Genomic DNA, 27,895 nt, shown 5'->3' on the forward strand with positions numbered 1-27,895 from the left:
AATAATAATCTAATAATATAGTCTTGCTCATAATAATGCACACATTTAAAAAAGATAAATCAATAAATAAAACCAAAAAAAATCAAATACAGGGGGAAATAAAGAAGATGTGGCTCATGTGGCTCTCCGGTATTCACTGACTGACATCGACTGACCTATGGGCTTGTGGAGATGTGCGGAGACTGTTTTAATATGGTAGTAAAGTAAGAAATGGATTCCAGGTTTCCTTAAAGGCCGACATAATTGCTTTTGGTAGAGGCTGCCATTTTTTCCATTAATATGAATTCTGTGAGAAGGTAGGTCCAGTGGATGATGTGTAACGATTGTTTTGATTTCCAATTTAGCAGAATTGGTTTCTTGGCGATAGTTAGAGAAATGAGCAGTGGGTTTCTTTATCTGGTTGGGAGATTGATTTGTGTGATATGTCCGAGCAAGGAGAGGGATGGAGATAGTGGGATTCTGCAACTCAATATAGAAGAGACCAGAGGTGTCAAGTAACGAAGTACAAATACTTTGTTACCTTACTTAAGTAGACATTTTGGTTATCTATATTTCACTGGAGTAATTATTTTTCAGACGACTTTTTACTTTTACTCCTTACATTTTCACACAATTATCTGTACTTTTTACTCCTTACATTTTAAAAACAGCCTCGTTACTCTATTTCATTTCGGCCTTAAAAAAAACTATCCAGTTAAATTGCTCCATCCGGGTAGAGTGAGTTTGGTTGTGGCTCAGATGTTCTTGTCCAGTTTTGTTCTTACATCCGTTGCCCTCAGATTCCTGCAACTGAACTTGGATGTACATTCCAATAAAGGTTAAGATAAATGATAACATGCCTCTGAAGTTTGACTTTTTGCACCATTACAATACTTATAGGCAACTAGTCATCATATCTTCTGCTCTCTGAAACACATGTTAATGCTCAATAGTACACATATATGGTTCTTTAATATATTTGCATTATACTAAGATGCATTCATTTTCAATGGCTTTTTCCCCCCTTACATTACTTTTACTTTTATACTTTAAGTAGTTTTGAAACCAGTACTTTTATACTTTTACTTGAGTAAAAAACTTGAGATGATACTTCAACTTCTACAGGAGTATTTTTAAACCCTAGTATCTATACTTCTACCTGAGTAATGAATGTGAATACTTTTGACACCTCTGGAAGAGACTATTAGGACTATATCTGGTGAGCAGCAGCACTCTACTGTAAATACAGGGCCTGCGGCGTGGCTATTCGGCCACTAGATGTCGCTGAAGTGCTACTTTACCCGCAGAAACGCCTACATAACCAATTTAGTTTGATTATTTTAAAACGCTAAAGAAATAATATAACCACAGATATTGACAAATATATCTATTTAGACAGTTTCAGTAATTTACACTTCCATTTATTATGGATCTTGGTATATTTGTTAATGTCATACCTGTCAAGTCTCCCGTTTTAACCGGGAAAATACCGTATTTCCCCCCCTCTTTCCCGCCGTCCTCCCGTATTAGTATTTTCCCGTAAATTTCCTGTTTTATAATATAATAATTACCATATAATTAAACTACAAACTGAATTGTCACTAACCTCGCGAGAACTGCACATTGCTATAGCGTGGGTGGCTGTTCTCGCGAGGTTAGCGACAACGGGAGCAAACTTGGAACAATAAAACAGAGATGGATGGATATAACCAGAGAGAAGACATTTCTGCCCCCAAAAAGCAAAGACCTCGTTTAAATATCTCTAAAAATGGGAAACCGAATTAACTTTCTAAAGAGGAGCAGGATGGTGCTCAGTTACCCGTTCTGAAAGTTTTGTAACTGTATTTTTAGTGTCTCTCACGGGGGAAGGACGGATGTCCGTCAGTGAATGCCAGAGAGCCACATGAGTGGAAATAACAAATTAAAAGAAAATGTAAATATTTGACTTGAAAACAATCAATGTGTATACAAACTGAAAATATTTGAAATAAATAAATTTGCTTTAATTAACTTTTTGTGTTTTTATTTAGGACACATAGGAATGTCCACAGCATTTCACTGTCAACAAAGGTAAACTTATCAGGCTATGAGCACACAATTTAGTCTGTAAGTGGTTGACAGGTAGTTATTTTACATTTCACGTAAATTTTTCTCATAATGTAAGTTACTGGACCTCGGTTGGCGGAAAATGTCCCGTATTTTTAAATCCCAAAACTTTTTTTTAAATTATTACTTATTTAAGATTTGCAAAAAGTACAATGATAACAAATCTTCACATTATGCAATTTCACGTTGAATTATAACATATAAAGAGTATAACTCAAATAAAAAATAAAACAAAAAGCACAACACATTATAACCAGCCAGGGTGGATGAAATTATAACAGAAAGCCAAAACATTTACAAACATTTATGGTTTTGATTGCTTTTGAATTAGTAGAAACTTAATAGTCCAGATACTTATTTAATTCACAATGAAAAGTAAAAAAAGAAGGTTTTTTTGTGTAAGAATTTGGATTTGTGGATGTGGAATTTTGCAAGGATAATCAACAAATTAATAATACATGTTTCTTTTGGCTTTGTCCTAATTGTTACATGGTCAAAAACACCAAACAACACATCCTTCCAAAATAATTGGAAATCAGTTTCAATGCTTTCAGACACAAAATTACACATTTTCAAATCCCAAAACTTGACAGGTACGGTCATGGGTGCAGATCCCGGGGGGACGGGGGGGACATGTCCCCCCCAATTTCTGAAAAACATGAATTGTCCCCCCCAATAGAAATACCCTAAATTATTCAAAATTGAACAAATGTATTTTCAGACTTAAAGGTTGAATATGTAGAATATTTATTAAAAATATATTTCTAAAAAAATAATACATCCACGGTGCGTTTTGAGGTGTACAAAATGAAAGTATTGCTACTCCATAAATCTTTTTTTTTTTAGTCTGAATTAATATTTTTTTAATTTTTGACGGGCTCGACAATGACTTTTTGTCAACGTTCTGTTTACATTCGTACCTGCCGTAGCCAACATGTGGCTCACTTCTCTGCTGTTTTCCTGCCCCCTCCCGGTCGTATGCGTCTGTTTTCAACTAAGCCTTTTCAATAATCAATTGGTGGATCAATGGACCAATTTATGGCATGGTATGAGTTGCATATTGGCAAAAAATTAAAAATTAAAATCACGTTGGTGTCCCCCCCAATCCTGACATCATCTGCACCCCTGTCAACAAATACCACATTTGTTTATTTTTTGTTTGTTTACTGCCTAAATAGCGAAATGACCTGAGTCAAATTCCTTGTTGGACGATGTTCGAACCTGGCCAATAAAGATGATTCTGATTCTATTTCTGAATGTTCCATTTTCGTTCAGGCATTGTGCAGGGCTTGCTGCGCGGCCCCGCGGCCCCGCAGGACCCCCCGGCCTACCGCTCCCCGGGCACGCGCAGCGAGCAGCGGCCGTTGGCGGCGCAGTGGACGCGGCGTGTAATCTGCAGCTACACCGGTCACCGGTCACCCTGCTGCTGTCCGGGACTAACGCGATAATACCGGCGGGCTGCGACACTCGGGACGGCGGCGGCCGTGAAGTGGATGCGGGGACTCGGGACTCGGCCTGCTCTCTCTCTAGAGCTGCCCGCGCTAGCACCACAGAAACAACAGAAACTAGAAACTAGAAACTAGGCGTGAGGTTGTTTTGATGCGGATCTGCCGCCGGGACGGCTGCGCTCCCTGCTGTCTGGGGGGGTTTTAACTTTTACTTCAACTTAAAGGGTCCAAAAAGAAGAAATAAAGAAAGAGAGGAAGAAAACGAGCTGCGGATTTGGCGCAACGAACAAAGTGGGGCTTTTATTATGGCGAGTGAGGGGAAATAGCTCCTGTGTTTGGATTAGATGAGCAGCTCTCCCTAAAGGCAGTCCAGGCCGCAGTACCCCCCTGTAACGCTCTGAGCGACTCGGATCGTCCTGCAAACCCGTCTCTCCCCGTCTCTTGGCCGGCTCCATCGGCGGGCCAGCGCGGCACTCGCAGCCAAATGGAGGACCATGACAACATGGACTATTTTTACCAGCAGGTACTGCAGAAAGACGTGACCCGCAGGCTGCAGGTCGGCCAGGACCTCATCGACTACCTGGCCGACCCGCAGCGCTCCGCGGACGTGGAGCAGGACAAGTCCCGGCTGGACAAGACCATCGACGAGCTGGCGGGATGGGTCAACTCCAGCAATTTCAAGGTGAGGGATGGTTGTTTTTTTGACCAGTCATCACATGAGGAGACCGCATTGTCATCCTGGTGTGTTTGTGAATCATTCTGACACTTAAGAAAGGGGAACAATAGAGGGGAAGAGTGGGTTATTTTTTCCAGAGAACCTTATGGGGATGGATAATGAATAAAACGAGCTGCTATTCCCTTTAGTAATACTATTTTTACTTGAAGCAGTGTTATTTTAACCCATAGTCTACAGGACTGTCTCAGAAAATTTGAATATTGTAATAAAGTTCTTTATTTTCTGTAATGCAATTACAAAAACAAAAATGTCATACATTCTGGATTCATTACAAATCAACTGAAATATTACAAGCCTTTTTATTATTTTAATATTGCTGATTATGGCTTACAGTTTAAGATTAAGATTCCCAGAATACTAAAGTACTAGTATACTTTTTCACGATATTCTAATATTTTGATATAGGATATTTGAGTTTTCTTAAGCTGTAAGCCATGATCAGCAATATTAAAATAATAAAATGCTTGCAATATTTCAGTTAATTTGTAATGAATCCAGAATGTATGACATTTTTGCGTTACAGAAAATAAAGGACTTTATCACAATATTCAAGTTTTCTGAGACAGTCCTGTATTCTCTCACCAGATCTCAGTCATGTCAAAAGATTTATTTGCACTTATGTGGGCATTTTATTACCGAAACGACAAAAGCAGTGAGCTTTTCTTGTCCTTTGTGGCAGCCCAGTAGTCCAGTCATGTGTTATTGGAGGTAGACATTTTTAAATGTCTTTTCAATGACAAAGAAATCCTCCTACCAGGGCATTCCAGTGGTTTCCTGGGGTTCTTTGCTGTCATTTTTGTGCAACGCTGTATGTGTCTAAAGGAGAGCCATTGTCAGCCCCGTGGATGATGTGATGGGGGAGGGGTTCGTTGTTGTGGGTTGTGACCCATGGCTTTTCTGCATCTATGGCTCTCTCAATTTCTTTACCCGCATTTAGAAATCAGACACCCCCCATTTTTCCGTTTTTTTTTTTTCTGTTACTATGTATAAGACAGACTTTGTCTATGTGGTTTATTATATCTCACAAAAAAATCTGGAGTCTTAACATTTTTTGCGTGTTTTTTCTCTTTGCAGACAAGTCAAAACATCCCATAGACTTCTGTTAAATCCATACTGAAAAATCGACTCTCAAGTTGCTTCTTAAACTGAAACCTTGCCTATACCTACACATAGGATTCAGCAGCACCGTTAAGATTGTTGAAATGGTTTCTTTTGTATAACAAAGCTTCCTCGGCCTCTATTTTTACCGTTAAGCACTTTGTGCTGCATTTTTCTGTAGAAAAGGTGTTATATAAATAAAGGGTGATTTGATTTGGAAGCTCATCTCCTTGACCATTACCTCAGCTAGCAGTGGAGAATGCTCCTATGATTTTGCTGTCAGTCTGCAGCCCTAACTCCAGTATTTATGAGCAAAAGATACAGCTTGTGTGAGAGACCTATCTGAAAAGCCGCTGTTCAAAAATGTCTGTTTTTGTTATTTTACTGTCCAGCTTAACTCTTGAAGTTTAGGTTAAACTTTAAAGAGGACTGTTTGGCAAATGTTAGTATAGTAGTCTTAATTATGACACTTCCTAATGCCATTGTTGGTTGTGGACCGCAGATATGTGTCTGAGCTCTTACGTGAGCGACTTAAGCTGAATGTAAACTCAGATCAGAGTGTCTGGCAGTGATGTACAAGTGAGCTCTTAACCCCCAGAGGCCATCATGCAGCAGGCTTAGCACTGTTGTTTTGCTTTGTCAGACAAAAGGTATGAATTGCAAGACGCTGAGTCAGCATTGTGGGTGAAAAACAGAGATGATGCTGAGTAAGAATTGACATGAAGGAGTCTAGTACAATAGTGTTATGACCCATGAATACATGTTCAGGTAAGGGGACTGTCAAATTAAGTGTCTCAGGAATAGGAATGGATGGTATACATAAACAAATCTCTGTTCTTTGGCTTCGTTTTATGTTTGTGTGCCCATCCCCGGATATTTCTTTTATAGTGCCTCTGAAAGGTATGAGCAGGAAACATTAATAATGCAAACTGCTCGATTGGACTGCAAGCTCTGCCAACCTTCCATTACTTGACTCTGCAAAAGATATTTTTTCTTTCTTTTTTTTTGACTAAAATATGACACCCTCTTAAATCTAAAGACCACAAAGCCAGAGTTTTAATTTCACAGAACAGACTGGGGATCTTTGCAGGCGCTTTATTTACACAAATACAACCAGATTCCTTTGTGAATCCAAGGACAACACTGTTTCCAAGTCGTTGCTGACACAGTTTCCATGAGACAAGACTAAACCCTTGCATTTATATCAAACATGTTTAATTTTGTCTTCACTCCACGATGTTGAAAAGACTGCATTCCTCATGGTTCTGATTGCCACCGTACACCACAGAAGTGAACTTAATTTCAAGAGACTCTTAATGATTTTCTTCTCTCTGTGGCAATTTGTCTGCAACCTTGAAACTGCATTTAAAATCGTTAAGTGTCAGGCCAGCATTAAATGACTGGTTGTCTCCTGCACAAATCAAACATTGATGGTTTTTCCAGGTCACCCCACTCAAACTTCTTCTCACACTAAAATGTTTGAATTGTGCCTGTGGGAGATGTATACATCACATGTTATTTTTGTGCAAGATTAGAGCGAGTACATCTAAGTTACGGTTAAAATTACAGTGTAGATTCAAGGGTTGTACTAGTACACAGACGTGTTAGGACTAATCTCCTCAAAATGATCATATTTCCCTTTTAAACAATGGAAATCTTTTTATGTTGGCCTGCTATGATGTAAACCAACCTAACTCTTCCTGCAGGTGGTTCATCAGAAAAATCTATCGGGGTGGAAAATTCAATGCAGCATTGAATGAAACAGCTGTAGGAATTATTTGATCATTTCCATTAGGGGTAGTTTGTCCCTGGGCTGTGGGGCCAGACAATAGACGAGGTCTTCATTTGATGATATTTGTCGCTTTTTCATCTGTGGATGAACGATGAGTAATAGGGCCACCAGTCTTTAATGCAGCTGGGTCAAGTCCTTGAACTGGATGCAATGTGCCAAGTTTTGTGTATAACACGTCAATTCCCATGTTGTACCATTCTTTTTATTAGGGCCCAAACACTGAACAGTGCGAAGGCCCTATTGTATCCGTAGGAAAAAAAAATGTTCGCGTTTATTGTATTTTTATTTTTCGATGAAATGCCCCCCTAAACATGCCCCAAAAGTCACCAAATTTTGCACCCAAGCCAGGCCTGGCGAAAAATTTAATATTTAATGGTTTGCATTAATGGGCGTGGCCTAATGGCTCAACAGCGCCCCCTACAAAAACTTTGTGCCTCAAGCCCCACAATACAGTTTGACGTACATGCACGAAAATCGGTACACACCTGTATCATGTCACAACTTAAAGAAAAGTCTCTTGGCGCCATGGCAGGAACCGAACAGGAAGTCGGCCATTTTGAATGAATCGTGTAATTTTGCCGCAATTTATGCCATTTCTTCGGCCGTTTCTTTGCCCGTAACGTGCACCCAGGTGTTATATATCAAAATGTGCGTCTCGATCCTGCGACGATGCGCATTACTTTTCTCAGTCAAAAGCGTTACCGTGGCGACGCTAGACGCCAAAAAGCACGCGCCCCCTTCATCTGATTGGTCCATATGTGATAGTTCCTATTTTCTGCCATAACTTTTGAATGGTGTGATATAAAGAGTCGTGGGTGGTGTCATCGGACTCGGTTTTGAGTCCTTGAAACACAATTGGTGCAAATTAGCCCAGCCCCTTCTTCTGATTGGTCGATATCTGATAGTTCCTACTTTCTGAACGCACACAAGGGTGCGAGGGCCCGTTCATCGCTGCTTGCAGCTTTCATTTTTTTCCCCTTCTGTTTCTCTGTTATGCTCCTTTGTCCTTTTCACTTCACATTGAACGTGTGTAAAGCAGGAAATTAACTCTTATTACATCCATACACTCATGTCTGAGGTAGATAACTACAGACCCCTCCATTTTTCATCCTCTGTCATCTCCTTTTTGCCTTTTTGAAGTGAAGATGATCTCAGATAGCTGTGGGTGATTGTCGGAGCACTGGGAGGAGGAGGGGAAGGAGCACCCTGGGGGATGTTTCCATCCTGTGCTTTTTTTCCCCCTTTCTTTCTTTCCCCTAAAAGTGGAAAAAAATGATTTCGTCATTATATTGAAGCATGGTTTGTGTATGTTCTTTTTTTTCTGTGCTACTTGGGCTTCATCCCTCTCTTTTTTTCATTCATGTTCTCCTTTCTGCCTTTTTTTGGTTTGTTGTTTCTGTAGTTACCTGGCTTTGCTCTTCCTTTTGACTAAAATAGGGAAAAATTGCAGTCTGACTGGCTTCTCTGTGCAGGACAGGGTCTGGCAAATAATCTTTAGATGGATTTTCTTTTGGACTGTTTCACCACAACACCGCCAACAAAAACATTCCAGGAGCACAGCACAGAGCAGAGATGTGATCTTAATCAGAAACACATTGGAAAAACTTCTAGACACAAATATCTGTCTACCCTCCGCTATGGGCCTTTTCACAAGCTAGTTTTTATTCTGTGATTATCAAGGCTGCCTTTCAGCAAAAACAGTAGGCATCCATCTTAATATAGGAAAATGTTTCCAGTTTTACATATCTGCTCGTTTTCATATGCTACTGATATCCAATAACTTTTATATTTCAGTATGAATGTATAAATATTTTCCTCGACATAATTCAAAAGATGTTTCTAATCTTAGTTCGACATTTCAGGTTTTTACATCTGTATTTAGCGCTGTATTTTTCTGTCACTCGCCTCTTCTTGGTACATTTCTGGTGATGTTCCTAGTACTCTTCCAGGAATCACATTTTGAGAAACTCAGCCATGTTTTACAAGTAGATGTTGGATCTAGATTCTTTCAATATGGCAACATTATCAATAACTGACATTATCAATAACAGTTTGCTGACTCAACTATGCGCTAGATATAAAAAGAAGCACCCGTATGAAATAGCAGGTTTTTAAAAATATAAAGATAGACATTACACCGACATAAATGCCAGACTTGTTACGTTTAATCCTGTAATGCAACAACATATCCAAAGAAAAAAAAGTAATATTTACTTACGTTTTCTTTTATTTAAAAAATGTCCACCACAACTTTGGTGCATAAGTCTGAACACACAATCCCAACTAACGCTTCTTTGGAAGTATCCTTTGCTTTGTATTACAGCATCAAGTTTTTTTTGTAAACAAGTCTTAATTACTTCAAATATTGAGAATGGAATTGTACCTGATTTATCCTTTTAAAAATAAAAAATCAATATTTTCCTGTAAATGGCAAGGGGATTTTCTGTGCATGGCTCTGATGGGACTGAGGCTTTGATTTTCTTTTTTTGTTTTTGATGTATTTTTGTATTTTAAGTTCCTCCTCAGCTCTTTGACAGACAACAGAAGATTTCTGCGGCAAAATATATATGTATTTGGACCTATTCTTGTTCCCATCTGTCCTGATAAGTGCCCCAGGCCTGAAGAGAAGCAGCCCCAAAACATGACACTACCCCAATTATGCTTCACTGTTGCTATGGTGATCCTCGGATGCTGCTCTGTATGGGCTTTGCATCAAGGCCAAAAAGTTACGTTTTTGTCTAGTCAGAACATAATACATTTCCCCATGGGATTTGAGGTTACTGAATGAATATTGTGATGTGATTCAGGTGTGCTTGGATATTCTTTGTAAGAAACAGTTTCCGTCTTGTTGCCCAGGCATCATCAGCAGAAGGCAGGAGATGCTAGTCACATGCAGAGACTGATCAGTACCTGTCAGAAATTCCTTCGGTGCTATTGGCCTCTTGATAGCTTTATCATTTATATAAATTCAGGACTATAAAAAAATTATGTTTAAACTTATGTTGGAAAAAGAAATTGAAAGCTGCTCATTTTGAGATTTCTGAAACCAAATACCCCACATTATTTCTTGTGTTTATCCCGCTCTAACCATTGTCTTTCTTTTATTGTTTGTAGGTGGCATTGGTAGGGATAGACATCTGCGGTGCATTTGTGGATCGCTTGGGAGAGCGGTTCAAAGGATGCCTTGGCACAGGTGAGACATCATCTCCTCCCTCAGCATCAGAATTGCTAAAGGGATAAACAATTTGAACCATTTCAAACTCAAAAACCTGCTAACTTCTGTTTTTTTCCAAGTACACACTATATTTTTTTTCTTTTTTTTTGTGAAGTGATTTATAGTCTCCTTAAAAAAACTAACTTTTGTAATGAGAATTTAGTTGCTTGGTCTTTTTTTGTGCATCCCTTCCTCACAATGACTTCACCCAAGGGGTTGCCCTGTCATTCGGTGTAACAGTAAGCTGTACCAAACAGGAATTCCCCCACTCACTCCAGATATTTAGCCTGTGTTATATTAGTCACTCATTTGCAATGGCTCTAATGGTATAATGATCTACTGCTGACTCCAGTGTTTTCTGCGATGAGCAAATGAGGCTTAAAATCACTTGGTTTGATAGGGCCCTTAGTCATATACGACGTTGTCCTCCAGGCTTTTATAGCAAAGTTGAAACATACTGAAAAATGGAAAACAAAAAACCCACAAAAATGTCTCGTACTGAAATTTTGTTTCTCCAGACTTGGGAGTGTGATGGTTTAAACAAACAGCGTTTAACACGAGTTATATATCTTTTCATTCCGTCTCTCACTTCCACTTTATGGTTCCTCTGAGACAAACAGGCAGCACTGCTGTCAAGTCTGGTACCGCCCCTTCTCTATTCTTCGCCCTGTAGTTTCTAAACTTAGGCCCGGCTGTAGCTCACCCTAATACACCCCAAAACCACACCTTACATTGGAAACATCAGAGATTGAATCTTGGATCAAATTTCATGTTCTGGAAGTGTGCGTGTGCCTGTGCCTGCAGCGTGTGTGTGTGTGTGTGTGTGTGTGTGTGTGTGTGTTCTCTTTGTGCCAACCCTTGTGGAAGTGTGTGTCTGCCTAAGGTGTCACCAGCTGTCTTTGGCCACCAGAGAATGACATGTGGAAGTCATTCTGCTTTGACTTCAACATGTCTTTTCTCTTTTTGTGTGCGTTATGTCTCTTCATACACACACAGGCACACAGTTGAGGGAAGGAAGATGAGATCATTGAGCCTGAGTGATTTATATTGATCTACAGGGCTGGCTTATTGCACAGGGTTGCTGCAATATCACAGCATGTGTGTGGATGTTTGCGTACACACAATGTGCTGTTCGTCATCCAGGAATTTAATTAATTTATAAAGTGCAAATGGGAGTCGAACATGCAGACCATGTTCGGCAGCATTTTCTGCCTGCAGATTGACAGAATGAAGTGATGTGATTAGCCTCTGTCATTAGTCACTGAGTCTCTTCTGTTGAAGAACATTTGTATTTTTACTACAGAAAATGACGTTGTTGTGTATAACAATGCCCCTCTGTAGTATTTTCTGTTTGAGCATGGTGCTCTTGTTGCTAAGGCAACCAACTGTTATGATAGAACAACACATGTGTACGCGCATGCACGTGCACACGCGGAAATGAGAGATGAAATCATTCCTCGACCTTCTGCTGATGTTTCAACCCAATGGGAATGTGGGTAGGTGTGTGCAGGCGAGTGGGCCCTTTCTGAGTATATTTAACCTAATCGCGTGTTTGTTTGTTGTTGGGGTTTTTTGGGGAGTTAGACTGAAACCAGAATGTTTGCCAGAAACCAGTTAAGCTTTATTAATTTATTTATTTGGACTTTGTATTTAGGCATCAGGATTCTGGTGACCTAAATTTTTATGCATGTCACCAAATCACATGTCCAGCTCAAAGCCAAATCTGTAGCTGTCATCCACAAGTCTGCTGGAATCTGATGGACTTTTAAATACAGCTCACAATTATTTAGAATCAATTATTGTAAAGGGTTATAGCTTTAACTAATGTTTATAACTACTTTGCACAAATACGTAAGTATTATAAAGTGCTTGCTTTTTAGGGCCTAATAATTAGCAACATATTTATTATCAATCCTGACAGACTGATGGGGAATTTCTTGTCAGTGTTGTCGACAACACTTGATCAGGAGCAAGGTACATCAGCTTTTTAATACATGCATTTTTATGCATATACTGTGTTTTCCTATAATTTAGACATTGATCCCTGGATGTGGCGTGGAGACCTTGTGTTTTATTCTACTACTTTTAATATAGAGTTGAAAGTGTCTGATTAGACAGTCTACAGTTAGATTTCAGACTCCACGTCACATTTTGACAAGTGGCAAAATTGGAAAATGGCATTTTAGAATACGTGCTTCAGTTGCCATAATAATGGTAAACTCAACGGCAAATTAAAACAGCGCTTCATTAAAACAGCCTAAACATTTTAGGATGAACTTTCTTACTACGTGATGCAGCAATGGATGTCGGCATTTCATTCTTGCTCTTTGCTGAAATAATGTAGATAATTTGAGGTGCAATTTATATTTTTCAAATCAGATGTTGCATTCGGACTGGATTAACATCACAGACATCCTCGGTAATTATTACAAATGACCACGTCCCCAGAAAATGTTGATACTGTTTGAATGGGGCATAAGATTGAATTGAATTGACTTAATGGCTTGTCCTGGGCTGTAGTCTCCATCCTGTGGAGGTGGTGGGGGAGAGGAGGATGGTGGCAAAGCTGTCATCCATCATGGACAATGTCTCCCACCCCCTTCACAAGCCTGTCAGAGCCCTGGAGAGCTACATCAGCACCCGGCCTTGTCACCCGCGATGCGTCACTGAGAAGCATCGCAGGTTCTCTGACTCCATAACCAGACCTGCACACAGTAGCAAACGGACAATAACAAGATGTGCAATATCTCCCTACCTCATTCACATCCTACCTGCCTTTTTTAGGCACTGCTTTTTTTTTTTCTCGTACTGCACTACTTTTATTTTTATTCCACTGTATATAATGTTTATATTTTGTAATTATATATTTCTTTCTTTTTTATCCTTATTTTGTTGCATGTGTGTGTTGTGTGTACTACTGCTGCACAAAGCGAATTTCCCCACTGAGGGAGGAATAAAGGACAATCTAATCTAATCTTTATATTCCTGATGGTAATCTTGAACGAAACCTTTTTAAGGTTTCCCCTTTTCCAGCCGATGACCTCAATATGTTGAAAAATGAATGGCAAAGCAAGTATCAGATTTATTTTATACAGAAAGTAAGAGGTGCAGTCTTCACCTGTGCAGAGCATCTCAGGAAGAGCACATCAGGACAGCATGTCAGAAAGTTTGGATTGATCTATTATTATGCAAATGACTGAGTTCAATGCAAGGAAACTATTAAAGATCATTGTTTTCCACTGTTAGTACATTCAGTAAATGGTATATATATCACCTTTTAAGCCCATTACATTACACCATAAAATGGGGGAAAGCAATTGTGCGCATGTGAAATCGCTCCCAGTGTTTTTGACTGCATCCTTGCATTACATAGTCTTGCTGACATATGGGCATTTGGTGATCTTGACGTCATTTTAGTCACGATCCAGTTTTCATTTCCTGCCCTCCTCTTCCCCCTCTGCTTGACAGAGCCTTCAGTAAATGATGGTATTGCGTTCCATTACTTTTTTTAAAGGGGGTAGAGAGAGAGAATGGGGATGATGTGCAGCAAAGGTGCACAGTCCGGGATTTGAACCTGCGACCGGTGCAAGAGGACTGTAGCCTCAGTATATGAGCCGCTTGCTTAACCCACTGGGCCACTGAGCAGCCCACGTTTCCCTTTCTTCTTCTTCTCCTCTTTTTTTAATTCTTCTTTTATTTTTTATCGCATTAATATATTTTTATTGCATTCCTCTTGGTTGGGGTTGTATTGTGTCTTCTACATTGAGCAGTGTTTGTTGTTTTTCTGACTCTCATCCCCTCTGTTTGTCTCTTTTTCTGTCCCCAGTATTGCCAGCCCTGGTGGACAGGCTGGGTGACGGGAAGGACCAGGTCCGGGAGAACAGCCAAGCTCTCATCCTGCGATGCATGGAGCAGGCCGCTTCACCCATGGTGAGATACACATACAGCCTTACCCATCTCTGAACCCCTAACAAGGCAGACCATATTTTAACATGAGGTGTCAATGGTGTCAATGTTTGTTTTTTACAGATTTAATTGGATTAAATCATTTAGATTTTAATGAAGACTGTTCATTCAGAACATTTTATTAAAGTATTCTAGTTTTGTCTTAATGGTAGTGAAGGTGTTTATTTGGCAAAATGAATATTAAATATTAAGAATAGATACAGAACTTACAAAAAACATCCACCTCCATGTCAATATTTCCACTCACAGCTGAGTCTCTCTCTGTGTTGGCTCCCTCATCTGGATATGAAAGGGATTACAGACCCAAATCTTCCTTGTGTGTGTCACCAAAGACCACACAATTCACATCTCCACAGATTGTAACCTCTCCTAAACTCTGTAATCTGATCAGCAACCCAACAGGACCTTACTCTCGAGGTATCTGCTGTCATCTCCCTTTTGCTTCTCTTGATCACGCTTTTTTCTTTCCCCACTCTCCCACATCCAGTATGTTTGGGAACGGCTGCTGCCTGGTTTTAAACACAAAAATTTCCGCAGCAGAGAAGGAATCTGCCTATGTCTCAGCGCCACACTCGGCACGTGAGTAACTTCTTCTCAGTACGCATCACTTCTTAGGAGATGCGTGAAAATCAAACTTGTAAAGTGAAAAGATATAATGTACACATCCTGAGTGGAAAAACTTTACTTGTGTGCTTATATTCAGTTGAAAATGAATGTATACCTGGAATGGAGCGATCTTAATGTTTATTGGATTAATGTACCTGATAAATGTGACTACTGCTGTTGCGATAATTACGACCACTTTCAATGACCCACTTTGTTTGTTCAAGAAACACACGGTCTCCGAGGAATAATCCTCTTAACCGTTTATGTGACTTAAGAGGCACATGTGAAATGAAATTCTCCTCTACTTTTGTCATATGCTGTTGTTTCCAGGCACAAATACTCAGTAATAACTGAATTAGTTTCTTCTCATTTCATTAAATGTTGCGCGTGTGTACGACAGATGAGATTTAAAGGAAATTTCCAGCCTTTGCTGGGATGGAGTTTGGAAGCCCATCCATACACACATTTGCGCCAATGTTCTTGATGGACTTAAGACAAAACAAATCCAGGTTCCACACGCTCTGCAAATCTAGACTGTTAAAATCATTGTGCTAATTTTAACAAGTTTCCGCTAATTAAAAGTGACACAATTGTACTGAACGTTGAACCCATCACGTTCTCATGCAGGAACCTGATAATAATGCCAGGGATGTTCGCTCTCCATACTCCGGCTTCCATGAAGTCTAAGTCTAAATGGAAAACTGAAAGGAAAGGGAAAACATAGACTTGATTTCATTCCTCTGTATTGTCTGCAGTTTATATAGACTTTTTTGTTAATGTTAGATATTATTTTCACGGTGACTGAACTCTTTCTTTGTCTTCTCTTTCAGATATGGAGCTCAGGCTCTCAGTCTCAGTAAATTAGTTCCTCATCTCTGCTCTTTGACTGGAGACCAGAACCCACAGGTACTTCTGGGTGTCATATAACCTGTTTTCACAGAACCACCGCAGCCGTAAACTTGTCCAACAATAGTCAACTTAGCTGCGTGTGAGAATGCAATGTACAAGCCCATTAGACTGGATAGTACACTACCTATTGTACTTTCTGCTCCATATTGTAAAGGCTTTATAATGTCTGACTGAGCCTCACATGAGTCGGGTTTCCAATACCCTTAGATTTACACAAAACCCAGATATTGCAAAGGAAATCCTGTAATGGAAATGGCTCTAATTTGGAAATAAAAACAAACTCTAAAATATTGGAGAAACCCTTTTATGCTTCCACTAGGGGTTTTTCGGGCATATCGATAATCCCAGTTTATTGCCCAAGTGTAATGCAAACACTTTTTGCGCATTTGCACGTCTTTGCAGCACTGGATGTGACGTAGCCAGTCAATGTAAAGTAATTAAAATCTAGTGTCCAGTTGTTTTTGGCCTCATTAATACAACATATTTGTATTATAAAACAACTCAATCAATGTGGATTACATGATTAAATAGGGGCTTTGCCATAAATGTGAAGAGAATACTGTTTTGTTTTGGGGGGCGTTCTCTCTCCCCTCCTCAGTTGGATGAATGATTGTCTGTTTGTTTCTGTCAGTAATGGCCACGTTCCTTCTTTAGAAACACTAACAGCTGATCATCTGTGTCACTTAAATATTTGTTTCATCAGAACCAAATAAAAGGTGTGTACACTCCTCATTAAGCCCAGTCCAAGTGGAGTGGAAAAACAAAACGAACCATAAACCCCACTGTAGGAAACCTTCAAACCTTTTCTTCAAATATAAGATTGATTGGATTTTGGTGGATATCAACCTTTTCATATTATACATTTCAACATCCTTTTAAATTATATATGATATTTAGCAAGTATTTCTTTCTTGTCTCATTCTGTGACAGATTACAGCACCAAGAAGAGCGATTTTTAGCACCTATCTTAAGGCAATGATTATTACTGTCATTAGTGAGGAGATGGGCTTAATGGCCCCCCTACCCAGCCGTTGACACACAGAACCGCTCTACAGAGTGTGAAGGAGGGAGGAGGGAGGGAGGAAAGGAAGGAGGAATACAGAGAGACTGGTTTAACCTCCTGTGGAGTTGCGCCACAAAGCTGAAATCTGCTTCTGTCTTCTACCCGATGATTAGCTACCCACACACCATCCCAACCAATAAACATCCTCAGCGGGCCCGCCCACTCTGCTGTGGCAAAGAATCCCTTTAACAACATCCCACTACCCAATCACATCAGTTTTCATGACGTAACCAGCAAATCAGACTTCTCCCAATGGAGAGGAAAGTATTCGCCCTCAAAGGATTATGTTTTAATGAGTGCTGATGTTTACAAGTCTTGGGCCGTGTAAGTGAAGCTAGTCTGCATAGTTGATGTTATTAATGAAACATCAACCTTAATCTTGACAATCACACACACCACGTTTGTATGGTATAATAGGGGAGCTATGAAGTAGGTCGTGTTGGTGCACTTTCCCTGTTTGCATTTGTTTTTATGTGGAAGGCTATTAAATTGATCAATGTCTGCTGTCTGTAGGTACGCGAGGCCTCCATAACAACACTGGTGGATGTTTACCGTTACATCGGAGAGAGGGTCAGAGCAGACCTGGGAAAGAGAGGACTTCCAGCTGCGCGGTACGTTTATGCGCTTTTGTTTGTCACAGATAAATATGCAGCAATAGTATTTTTATTTGTGCGGGGTTGTGGGATGGGCCTGTGTGTCCCGTGGCCTTGGCACCCAGTCTGTCCCAGGCCACACCATGCACCGCTCTGCCTTTCACACACACACAGAGCCACTTTCATCCGGAGCACAATGCTGATTGACTGAGTGAGGAGGGTTGGAGTAGGCTGCAGGCAGGGTACAAAAGTCGGGGATGGTTTAAGAGGTTTTTTGTTGTTTTTTTTTGGTGGGGGGGACTGGAAAAAATGTGTGCTTTCAAGTCATCTGAAGAGGTTTGTTGAGTGGTTTGGCCCTCTTCTTGTCGTTGTGGTTACTTGTGCAGAGTTGAGGGGTTATTCTAGGCGCACATTGACCCTATCTTTCTCACCCTGTGCTGTATGCTGACTGCTCAGCATGAGTCGTGCGTCTGTGAATGCTGGTTGTGGCCATGTGTCATGGGGTCTGCATATTAAGCCAGTCTGTCTCCTGTGTAAACATGCTGTCTGTGTATGTGGGATTTTTGCATACTAGAGTGTATGCAGTGATGAAGGTCTGAGACCTCTACCCCAGATCTCTGCTTCTCCAGGTCGTGGGAACCGTTAAACTGCTCAAAATATCCATGCATTTTTGCATTGTTTTTTTTAAAAACATTGTTTGTACTGAGTTTGCCGACCAAATCGGGGTCATGGCATGAATAGACTCTAGTCATGTGCATATCAAAAGAACCTCAGTGAGGACTGGAATCATTGGAGTCCTGAAATAAAATGATACCAGTCTTATTTTTCTTTTCTTTTTTAAATTAATAATTGAAAAATTAATCTTTTTTTTTTTTATTTTTAACCAGTATTGAATAAAAGGTATGTACAGTAGTACATAAATAGATCCAAGAATTAAAATTAAAGTGCAGCCATAAAGCTGTAAAATAAAAGGCATTTATAATTAGTCATTTGAATACATTGTTGGTCCAAGGTCGGCAATTGTTGTAGCCGACATGAAATGTATTCAGTCTCAAACCATTTGGAGATAGCAGTTTTAGAGATGTATTTCTGACTTGAGAAACTACCACAGCTCCAGATGTTCAGTTTTGCAGCGAAATCCAACATATTGAGGGTTCGATGGGGGCTGGTTATCTAAGAGAATAAATTATAGTGTTTTGGCCGTTATTTGCTGTGGGGTTCTGGCTTTCTTTGGGGAATTTCTCTCATTTCTTTAAAGCAAACTTCTGCTTTTGTGGTTCTTTATTGCTTTTTGACTTGATAAACTTGTCTTTTTTTTCTTTTCCTCTTCCTCCTGTGAGGGCTCCATAGATGCTTAATAATGTTGCTTGTAATATTTAAGCAATGTTTTTCTCTGGAAACCACCATTTTGCATAATAAGCTTGTCTCAGTTTTCCTTGGTTTTCCAGCCAAATGTACTTCCAATCTAATGCTTATACCAGCTAACTACCTCTATCGGACAACTTGCATGCTACTATTTCTCTGCCTGGTGGCTCAAAGCAGGAAGTGGAGCGGCAACTTCCTTTAATAGCTTTTAAGAGCAACAAAGAAGAATTGGGACTCTCTTAAAATTAAATTATATCAGATGGTGCATAGAAGTAAATACTCACAGATGCCCTTATTTACAGCAATATTAGTGAATATTTGGGATGTTGGTATCAGAACCAGTCTGCACGTGCCGTATTTGTAGATGGTTGGTTTTTATAAAGCAGGGTCATGGTCAAGGATCACCTATCAGCTGTGTGAAGCTATAATCGGATAGAAAGGTGCATTCATGATGAATAAGTGAGTGTGAGGCTAAGAATTAAAGGTGGAAAGTTGGATGAATAACAAGAGCTGAATGGTGCACATTTTTCTCAATTTGCCTTTCTGTTTCTATATGTGGGAGAGAAAACTTTGTAAAACCTGTCAGAAAGTGAGGAGCATCTTTTATCACAACCCTTGAATACCAAACATGCATTTACTGATGGAGAATATCCCTGACAGACAGTTGTCTGAAATACAACAGCATGGGAGACCTTTACTCCTGATTATTTTTAGTAGATGTATACGAATGATATAGCAACCTTTGCCCTCCTAAATTTTTATAAATAAATATTTGGTTTTCATAGTTTAACCCCCTCTCCTTTTTTTTTCTTTTATCATCCACACAACAATATCGTAAATTTTAATAAAAGAAAAAGAAGGAAAAAATTATCATAACGGGAATAAAAGGCTTTGATCAAAAGTTGACAACTTGGGGCAAAGGAGTAGATGGTGTCTTCTTCTTCTTTGTTTGTTCACACTGACCAAACATGGTTTTGATAACAAGCCAGTGTGACGTTGTTTAGAGCGGCTTATTCTCTCACCTTTCCTTTACAAACACAAACGCCTTGATTCGGCTCACTCACTGCGGTTACTTACAATCGAGCTATCAGCAACAATGTAGTTTAGGATTAAACTGAAGTTTCAGAGAAATCCAAGTATACATGCGCGAGAAAACAATCGATTTATTTAGTGAGGTGCGTTCGACTCTGCAACGCTAGGTGGCGCCACACACACACACACACTCACGTTGGCATTATTCCGGTACAATTAGTAATTTAGCGTGAATGAGGACAGCGTGTGATCTGATGCAGCTTAACCTGTCCTCAGACGACACCTGGAGCTGTTCAACGGATGATCTGTTAGAGATGCGACTTCTGTTTTATTTAATAACTTCAGTGAACATCTTGTATTCCCTGCAATGGGAACGCAAATTGTTGTATGTGTATAATTAGGTCAAAATACAGTTGGAGTGAGGATTCATGTGCACTTTTGTCCTTGAGAAAGGTTTGAGCCATCCTTTCTGGATACGGAGAGAGCCTTTTTCAGTGATAACCAAGGTGTAGAGCAATAAAATAGCAATCCTTGAAAAGGGAAATATGAAGGGAGTGAATTGAGGGCGTGAGGGCAAGATGGAGAGGGGGGAGGGACAGCCTTGTTCCCAGTCTGCTACTGGCAGCTTAGCCCCTCCCCCTCTGATGAGTATGTGTCTGGATATGGAGGGGAGGTTATGTAAAGGGTAACCAAATCTGTTTGCTACATGTCACACAAACTCACCCTTCTGTCGTACAGATGCAAGAATACACAAGAATACCCTGTCTGATATGTTTCTCGGTGTGTGTGTGAGCTTAAGATACAGTATGTGAATGCAACGGTAGGGGGTGCTTCATTGCATGTCTGTAGTATGCTCTGGGCTCTCTCTCTCCTCCCGCCCCTCTATCTTGCTCCCTCCCTCCCCGTTCTCGTCTTCTTCTTCCTCCCTCCCTCTCAGAGCCACTGCACCATGTTGGATACAAAGAGCTGAGTGGAGCCGAGGACTAGAGTGTCACTCGCATGGGGGCGGTTGCAATATTGCGCAGCAACAGAGTAGCCTGTTAATCAGTCCACTGGGATATACTAAAAAGAAGCAAGTACCAAAGACTAAATGCTAAGATTGAACACAATGCTAGAGAAAGGAAGGGAACCACGTGAAAATCCTGCACGGCTAAGGGGCCAGATACAATGCTAATCATCACTTATTAGGAGCCGCTTAGCTGTCTGGTGGTTGTGGACGTGCAAGCAGCCACCAAAAGAGACAACGAAAGTCAGGTAGAAGATGATGTGTGTGAGATGCTAATTTTTGTGTGCTCACATTCATTGCTAACTATTTTTAAAAGGTGATATTAATACAATGAGATTGGATGTGTGTCACCATTTCCTTGTTGTGTTTCGTCGAATTTGGGATATGTTTAACAGCTTTGTTTGTGTGATGTTATTACTTTAAGCTTGACTAATTTATAGATAGGGACTCGTATAGCTGAGGAGATCTGGTTTGTGACTCTGTGTGTACCTGATACTGAGCAGGATGTTTGGAAGACTCATGTCACGTTGCTGCTGCAACTTCATATGTGCGACTGCCGTAACAGACACACCCACCCACTGAAAGACAGACTGGCAGGCTGTCCACATGTTGCTGCTGATAATATACCTATGGTACTTGAGGATCAAAGCCTCTCTTTTGTTTGTAGGTCAAAGCTCTGTGTTTATGCACATCTGTTGTTCTTTCTTTTGTTTTTTCTTAGTTGCAAATATGAGGGACTGTAGTTTGATGTTTGCAACAGTTATTTCATTAACTGCTGTTCATGTTCTAGCCTAACCTTCTTTTGTCTCTGTCTCTCCAGGTTACAGACTATATTCGCTCGTTTTGATGAAGCCTTGAATTCAGGCAACATGGCTCTCAGCCTGAGTCACGGTCAGTGCCTTTTCTTATTTCTTTTGCCCCAGTTTTAGAGCCATCGAGGTGAGCCATGTTGTTAAGATGGTTCGACTGCTGTCAAATCGCCTGTGTGTCTGATAAGATGGTAGCACCGTGAGTTTATCTGCGTTGGGAAACGTGCAGAGATCGGTGCTTGAACGCGTCTAAATCGGCATATGCTCTTGTGATTGTCTGTTTGTAAGACGGCATAAAAGGATTAATGGTTTAGTGTGTCTTTGTGTGTGTGTTTTGGTTTACTGATGGAGCCAGACCAAAGCTGACAGTTACTACCAGGAGTACCGTGGACTGCATTATCTGAGTTTCTATTCATTTTTCAGTTTTTGTTTAAGCTGGAAAGTGAACATTTTAAAATAATTTCTCTTTGCAATTTGCACTTTTCACAACATAAAGTAAATGTGTTTTTTAGGAATGCCTCAGGGATCTCTTGATAACATACATGAATTGCTTTGTTGCGTTGAAAATGTGTTTTTTAAATAAAGTGATCTCTTTTGCAAGTCTTTAAAAGATTTGTTGTTGTTTTAGTTTATGCTTATTTGTCCACCACCTCGTAATTCAGTGTCAAAGATAATACAGTGAAGAGTGGTATTAGATTTGTGTTTGCCTTGTGGAGTTGAGCTATCTTTTAAACAGCGATGGCTCCGACGGGCGTTTGTGTGGTTATTGTTGAAAGAGACATAAAAAAAGAGCTCAGGGCATGTAGAGAAGCCTGGTTGATTTGGCTGCTCATGTCAGCAAATGAAAGATTAGAGTTTTTCTTTCTTACTCCCACCTTCTCGGAGTTTGAAACAAGAAAAAGTACAGAATCTAAGATGTGGAAGAAAACATGGAGCGCTTGTTTAATAATGTGCACGATCCACTTGATCTCACCCACGGCTCGGTTGGTTTGATTACCTCAAAAATGCTTCATTCTGTATTGAGCTGGATGTTTTTTCTTTTACCGTAAATCCACTTTAAAAACTCTTGATAATCTATTGCAGATGCATGCAAATTTAATATGTACTTAGTTGAGCTTCCTTCTTTGATATGTAGTTTCAGTTAAGCTCTGCCACAACATCATTTTTTAGGTTATTCTTCCTTCATACCCGATTGCAGGGCTGCAGTGAATGATATTTACAAAAATATTTCAGCCTTAAGCTAAAAGTAGCTACTTTGAGTGATTGTTTAACTTTACTTGATTTTTGTGGAGACAATTCTTCTGTAATTATAGGGGTTTTTACATTGTCGCTTGGAAAAATATGCTGATTGAGGGAGGGAATAAGGGAGCCAAAGGACCGAGAGGGGAAGCTGACAGAGATCTGTGGCAGTAGCCAAGTCACAGTGCTGTGCCTATCACTGCCTTTCCCTGATTCATCATGACAGAAACAGAGAGAGATTGAGTACACAAAGAAGACAAGGGAGGTAGAGGAGAAAATGAGCAAGAGAACAAAGGTCAAGGGCACAAAAGCATGCAAAGATGGCAGGGAGATTTTTACAAACAAATAATACTAACCGTGGCAGTTGGGGATGACAGCAGTAATAATTGTGTGTGTGTGTGTATGTCTGCTTAATCTCATCTGGTTGTGGATTTTGGCACCGAGACAAAAGCTTGTCAGCATATGGTTTAAGATTGAAATCTGCTTAAACTCCAGAGACTTTCCCCCTGATGCTGTGTCTTAAGATGAGCTACATCTGCATGCGTGGACAGAAAAACTAGGGTGTCCTCAGATGTCTCCATTATGTCACACTGGATTTGTGTGTGACTGCCAAGAGAAAAATACATGTGCATCAACAAAGCATTTTTCTTTTTTCTGTTGTCTTTGTAGTAGTTTTCCTTTCTCTTACGTGAGCTTTATACAGGGTTTGTTGTGGTAAGTTTTGTCCTTGCGGCCGGTTAGGAACCCACAAGTTCAGTCCCAGTTGCATAAAACATGATGCATACAGAAAGATAGATGATTCAAGTGAAAACTCCGTAACGATTCACTGAGATTTGTTCCTCTTTCATTTGATTTAAATTAGCGTGTACTCTTTTCATGTATTCAGCTTTTCAGCTCTATTTTTACATTCAAGGAAAGATTGATTGATTGATATCAATTACCCACTAAAATTCATCATAATTTATCTCCTCAGTGGGTGTTAACTTTGAATCGTTTCCCTTTCATACCACTTAACATCAGAATAATAATAATGCATTTCAACAGAACTTGTAAAGATTTATTTTTCGATGTATAAAGTCAATTTGATCGCAATTTTAGTGGTTGGAATAATTTAACTGCAACACAAACTTAAAATAGCAGTCAAACTGTTTAGAAATATATATATATATATATATATATATATATATATATATATATATATATATAATTATATTTTTTGTTGTTAAAATCAGTAAATAATAAAAGGATGCAATCAGTTAATCATTTTAATTCTGTTTAAATGTGTACATGCTAAAAAGAAGTATATTTATGGTGTAAGAGTGAGAAAGTAAAGCATGTCAGTGCTATTAGTAGTGCGCTCGGCTCTTCATTAACATTGTTTTTGTCCTAAATGTTAAAATATAGAGTCTACACCGACATGCCATGGAAGCTTTGACATTCATTGCCTTGCAGGCGGATCATCAATAGTAGCTTTGATTGCTTGGGCAGTACTTCACTGTCAACAAGGGTCGACACACAAACGCACTCATTCGCTCTCTGTTGCAGACATTCTGCTTCAATGCATCGCCGACTCTGGAAACAGAGCCATGACCCGGTTTCTAGGCTAGTCTGGTTACTATAGTAAAGCTTTCCTCTGAATATTATGGGGTATTCCTTTTCCTTGACTTGGGACTCAGATTGTGTGTGTGTATGTGCGTGTGTGTGTGTGTCTGTCTGCGTGTCTGTGTGTGTTGGTGCATTTAATGAGATCCTTTCTCTGAGCTGGAAATGGAGCACTCTCCTTCCTCTCAGGGAATCCAGACGTGAAACCTCAAATGTGTCTCTCACTCTTCCTTTCTCCCAATTTCTTTTGGTATTCTCTGTCCTAAATTACTTGTAAGTTACAGCTTTCATTCATTAATACACCCACCCTTTCTTTTTTTAAACTTTCAGACAAGTGTCATCAAATGAGATGTAGGATTTTTGTTGTGATTTGAAGAAAATCTCTTTTTTTAAATATAAAGATCATGATTGTTATTGTTATTATTCCTTTTAGACTGGACATGTGTCCTTGAATGTCTTTACAATTTGTATTCGCTTCTAAGCATTTATATACTTCATTGCAAGAAGTTTCTTTCATTTTATGTTATACATTCCTATAAAACCTGTTGGTCGCTGCATATTTCTCCAGGAATTTAGTTTTACAATTTTGTTCATTTAAGCCTACTTATTTTGTAAACCCACATACATCATATAGTTTGTGTCCCGGCCCTCACAGAGGCCGGGACAGTCATGTTCGTCTTTTGCGAGGCTCTGCACTGTCGGAGTCTAAAGCGAGAATAAGGGGCATTATTGATACGCCTGCTGCTACTGGAGATCAGCACAACCATGGTCTTGTTGGGCACTCTTAACTAAATTTCTCTTGAATACTTGCATTCATTTTAAAATGGGGACGGAAAAATGGACAATTGTCACACATGTGCACCAATCGGAGTCTAAAGCCATGCTTTGTACAAGTGATATTATGATTATAGGCTTTAATTTGTGTGGTTCTCCTAACAATAGTCAAATGTGTTAAATGTATTTATTAAAAATTACTCAGTTTGCTGAGATTTTTTTCAGTGTTTTTTTAGCGTTTTTATGGTTGCGTAACCTACATTAGTCAGCAAACTCTTCCTTGTCTCTAAATGAGCAAAATAGGTCTGAACTATATATGTAATTTGCTGGCTGCAGAGCCAGTGCTGCCATCGTGTGGTCAAAAAGCTGAAGAGGGAAAAAAACTAAACAAAGTGTGTCATTGTGTTAGTGTTTATACAACAAGACTGTGGTCAGCTTTGTGTGTTTCAGCTCTACTCTTCCATACTTTTGTGTCATGTTCTCTTTAGAAATGTCAGGGCAATGATGTGAGATTCACTCCACTTTTTCCACATCTACCAAAGTGGAGGTCATTTGTTCTCAGGCCGAGTGGGCGCATGGTGGGCGCATGGATTGATGGTTGCCAGAGCGGTGCTTTGAGTCGTGCTTTTGCAGAAGAGTGTCTGTTTGACCTCGGAAAACTGTCCGAACTCAGTATTTCTGCCAGTCATTTTCTTTGTCAAGCCTGTCTTTGAATCTTCTCTTGAAATGGAGAGGGGAGCTAATATCCTGGAGTTTCCATGGTAACGTTGCCTGGTTCATGGTGCAGCTCTGTTTGTGTGCATCGCTCGCTGTGTATCCATTTGCACATTCTCATTTGATTTCAGTTTTTTTCTGGCAGTGTTTCATAACCATATTGATATTAGATGATATAGAAAAGCACCCCCCCCCCCCCCCCCTCAGTATTTCAGAATTACCGGTAAGTCCAAAGACTACCAGGTAACATGAAGTAAGCGGATGAATTGTAAATCCCTTGGTTGACTGAACTAATTTGGTGATTTGCAATGTGTGGTACTCTGAGGTTATTTATTTCTTTATTTTTTAGCTTCTGTTTTTATTTGAAAAGCTGAGCCGCAGCAATTGCCATGACAACTAGTGTGCAGTCTGTTCAGTATAAGGGATTCGCCCTCTCCATCTTTCTCACTGTCCACCTCCCCCTCCCTCTCAGTCTTTGCTCTGCCCTTCACCCAGAGACATGTTATCCCACGGGATCTGACTAGGCGAATGTAGAACATGCTAATGGAGAGGCTCATTATTGCTGAGACTCCACATGGTAGTGTGCTACTAATTGATCCATGAGGTTTGTTACTAGGCAATGAAATGTGCAAAATTCTTTGTCATTCGTAATCAAATTTGAACACCCGTGTATTTCTTAAACATGTTTCTTTATTGGGTAATCCATGTAAATTATATTACACAATAAACATTTCTTTTAAAGGGTTCGACAGAATACCCCGTTTTTATATTTTACCATACACACAAAAAAATAAATAAATAAATAAAATATATATAAAAAAATAAATAATAATAAAATAAATAAGGACACAAAACATAACAAACACCCCAAAACACACACACTGCAAAATACGTTATTATAAACAGGTCCCAAAGTAAGTAACGATTACCAATCAAACTCTGACTGAAGACAATAATAATAGGAAAAATAAAGTAATAAACTAAAATACAGGACACGCAAAACAGCTGCAACAAAAAAATTAAAATTAAAATTAAAAAATTAAAATAAATTAAGAAAACAAAATAAGATAAATAAAAATTAAAATAAACTGACATAAGAGGAACCCTAAAAAAAATTAGACATGGTTAGCAATATCATACTTCCCTGTAATTAAGTTAAATCAGTTTTAAATCAGAATTAACAAAAGAAAAGAATAGGTTCCCAAATATAAGAAAACCTATCGGAGCAACCCCTAATACCGTATTTAATTTTCTCTAAATATAAAAATGACTTCAGGTCTTTCAACCAAGAGTTGGGAGATGGAGGTTTTTGGTCCTTCCATTGAAGTAGAATACGTCTACGAGCTACAAGAGAGGAAAAAGCAATTATATTAATCTCCTTCATAGTAAAACTATTAAAATCTTCACGTACACCAAAAATAGAAATTAAAGGGCTAGAATCCACCCGTGTATTTCTGCCTTAATTCTACTTTGAAAAAACCACTTGTGCAAAAGAGGGTGTTTTTTAGTTCTCTCAGATCGCTAACCACTTATGCTTAGCAGTTATTTAAAGCAGAGGTTTAAAAGGTGAAGTGATATTACTATACTCATAAAATGCACATTAGGTGGCACTTTCAATTTGAAGATACTTAGACTGTTTTTCAGGACTTTTAACGCAACTTTTTTCTTTTTTAATAAAATAACTCCTTTGGAAATATTTAGCAAGCTTTTAAACAAATCCTGTTTACTATCCATGCATGACAGGCCCTCTGGGGTCTGATTTCCTGTGCTTAAAGCAGACCCCATTTCAGTCCATTACCATAGTAATTGACACAGACATGCTCCAAATTTAGCTGAAGATAATT

The 27,895-nt window shown here is 39.4% G+C and overlaps 1 protein-coding gene across 37 annotated transcripts in view; it reads left to right on the plus strand.

Moving 5' to 3' along the window:
* Positions 1–3,418: 3,418 nt before the first annotated feature.
* clasp2 (cytoplasmic linker associated protein 2) overlaps positions 3,419–27,895 on the plus strand; it is a 62,969-nt gene continuing 38,492 nt past the window's right edge. For 36 of the 37 annotated variants that reach the window (XM_061742537.1, XM_061742538.1, XM_061742540.1 and 33 more), the window contains exons 1-7: positions 3,419–4,215; positions 10,274–10,352; positions 14,200–14,303; positions 14,827–14,918; positions 15,776–15,851; positions 17,431–17,528; positions 21,734–21,804. In XM_061742537.1, the coding sequence (XP_061598521.1) occupies positions 4,018–4,215; positions 10,274–10,352; positions 14,200–14,303; positions 14,827–14,918; positions 15,776–15,851; positions 17,431–17,528; positions 21,734–21,804 (718 nt within the window). In that variant the 5' untranslated portion in view covers positions 3,419–4,017. Of the gene's footprint in view, positions 4,216–10,273; positions 10,353–14,199; positions 14,304–14,826; positions 14,919–15,775; positions 15,852–17,430; positions 17,529–20,849; positions 21,162–21,733; positions 21,805–27,895 lie in introns of those variants that run through there. The other variant, XM_061742574.1, reaches the window with a different exon arrangement.

This window comes from Cololabis saira, chromosome 15 (assembly GCF_033807715.1).
Source record: "Cololabis saira isolate AMF1-May2022 chromosome 15, fColSai1.1, whole genome shotgun sequence".
NCBI classification, from domain to species: domain Eukaryota; kingdom Metazoa; phylum Chordata; class Actinopteri; order Beloniformes; family Belonidae; genus Cololabis; species Cololabis saira.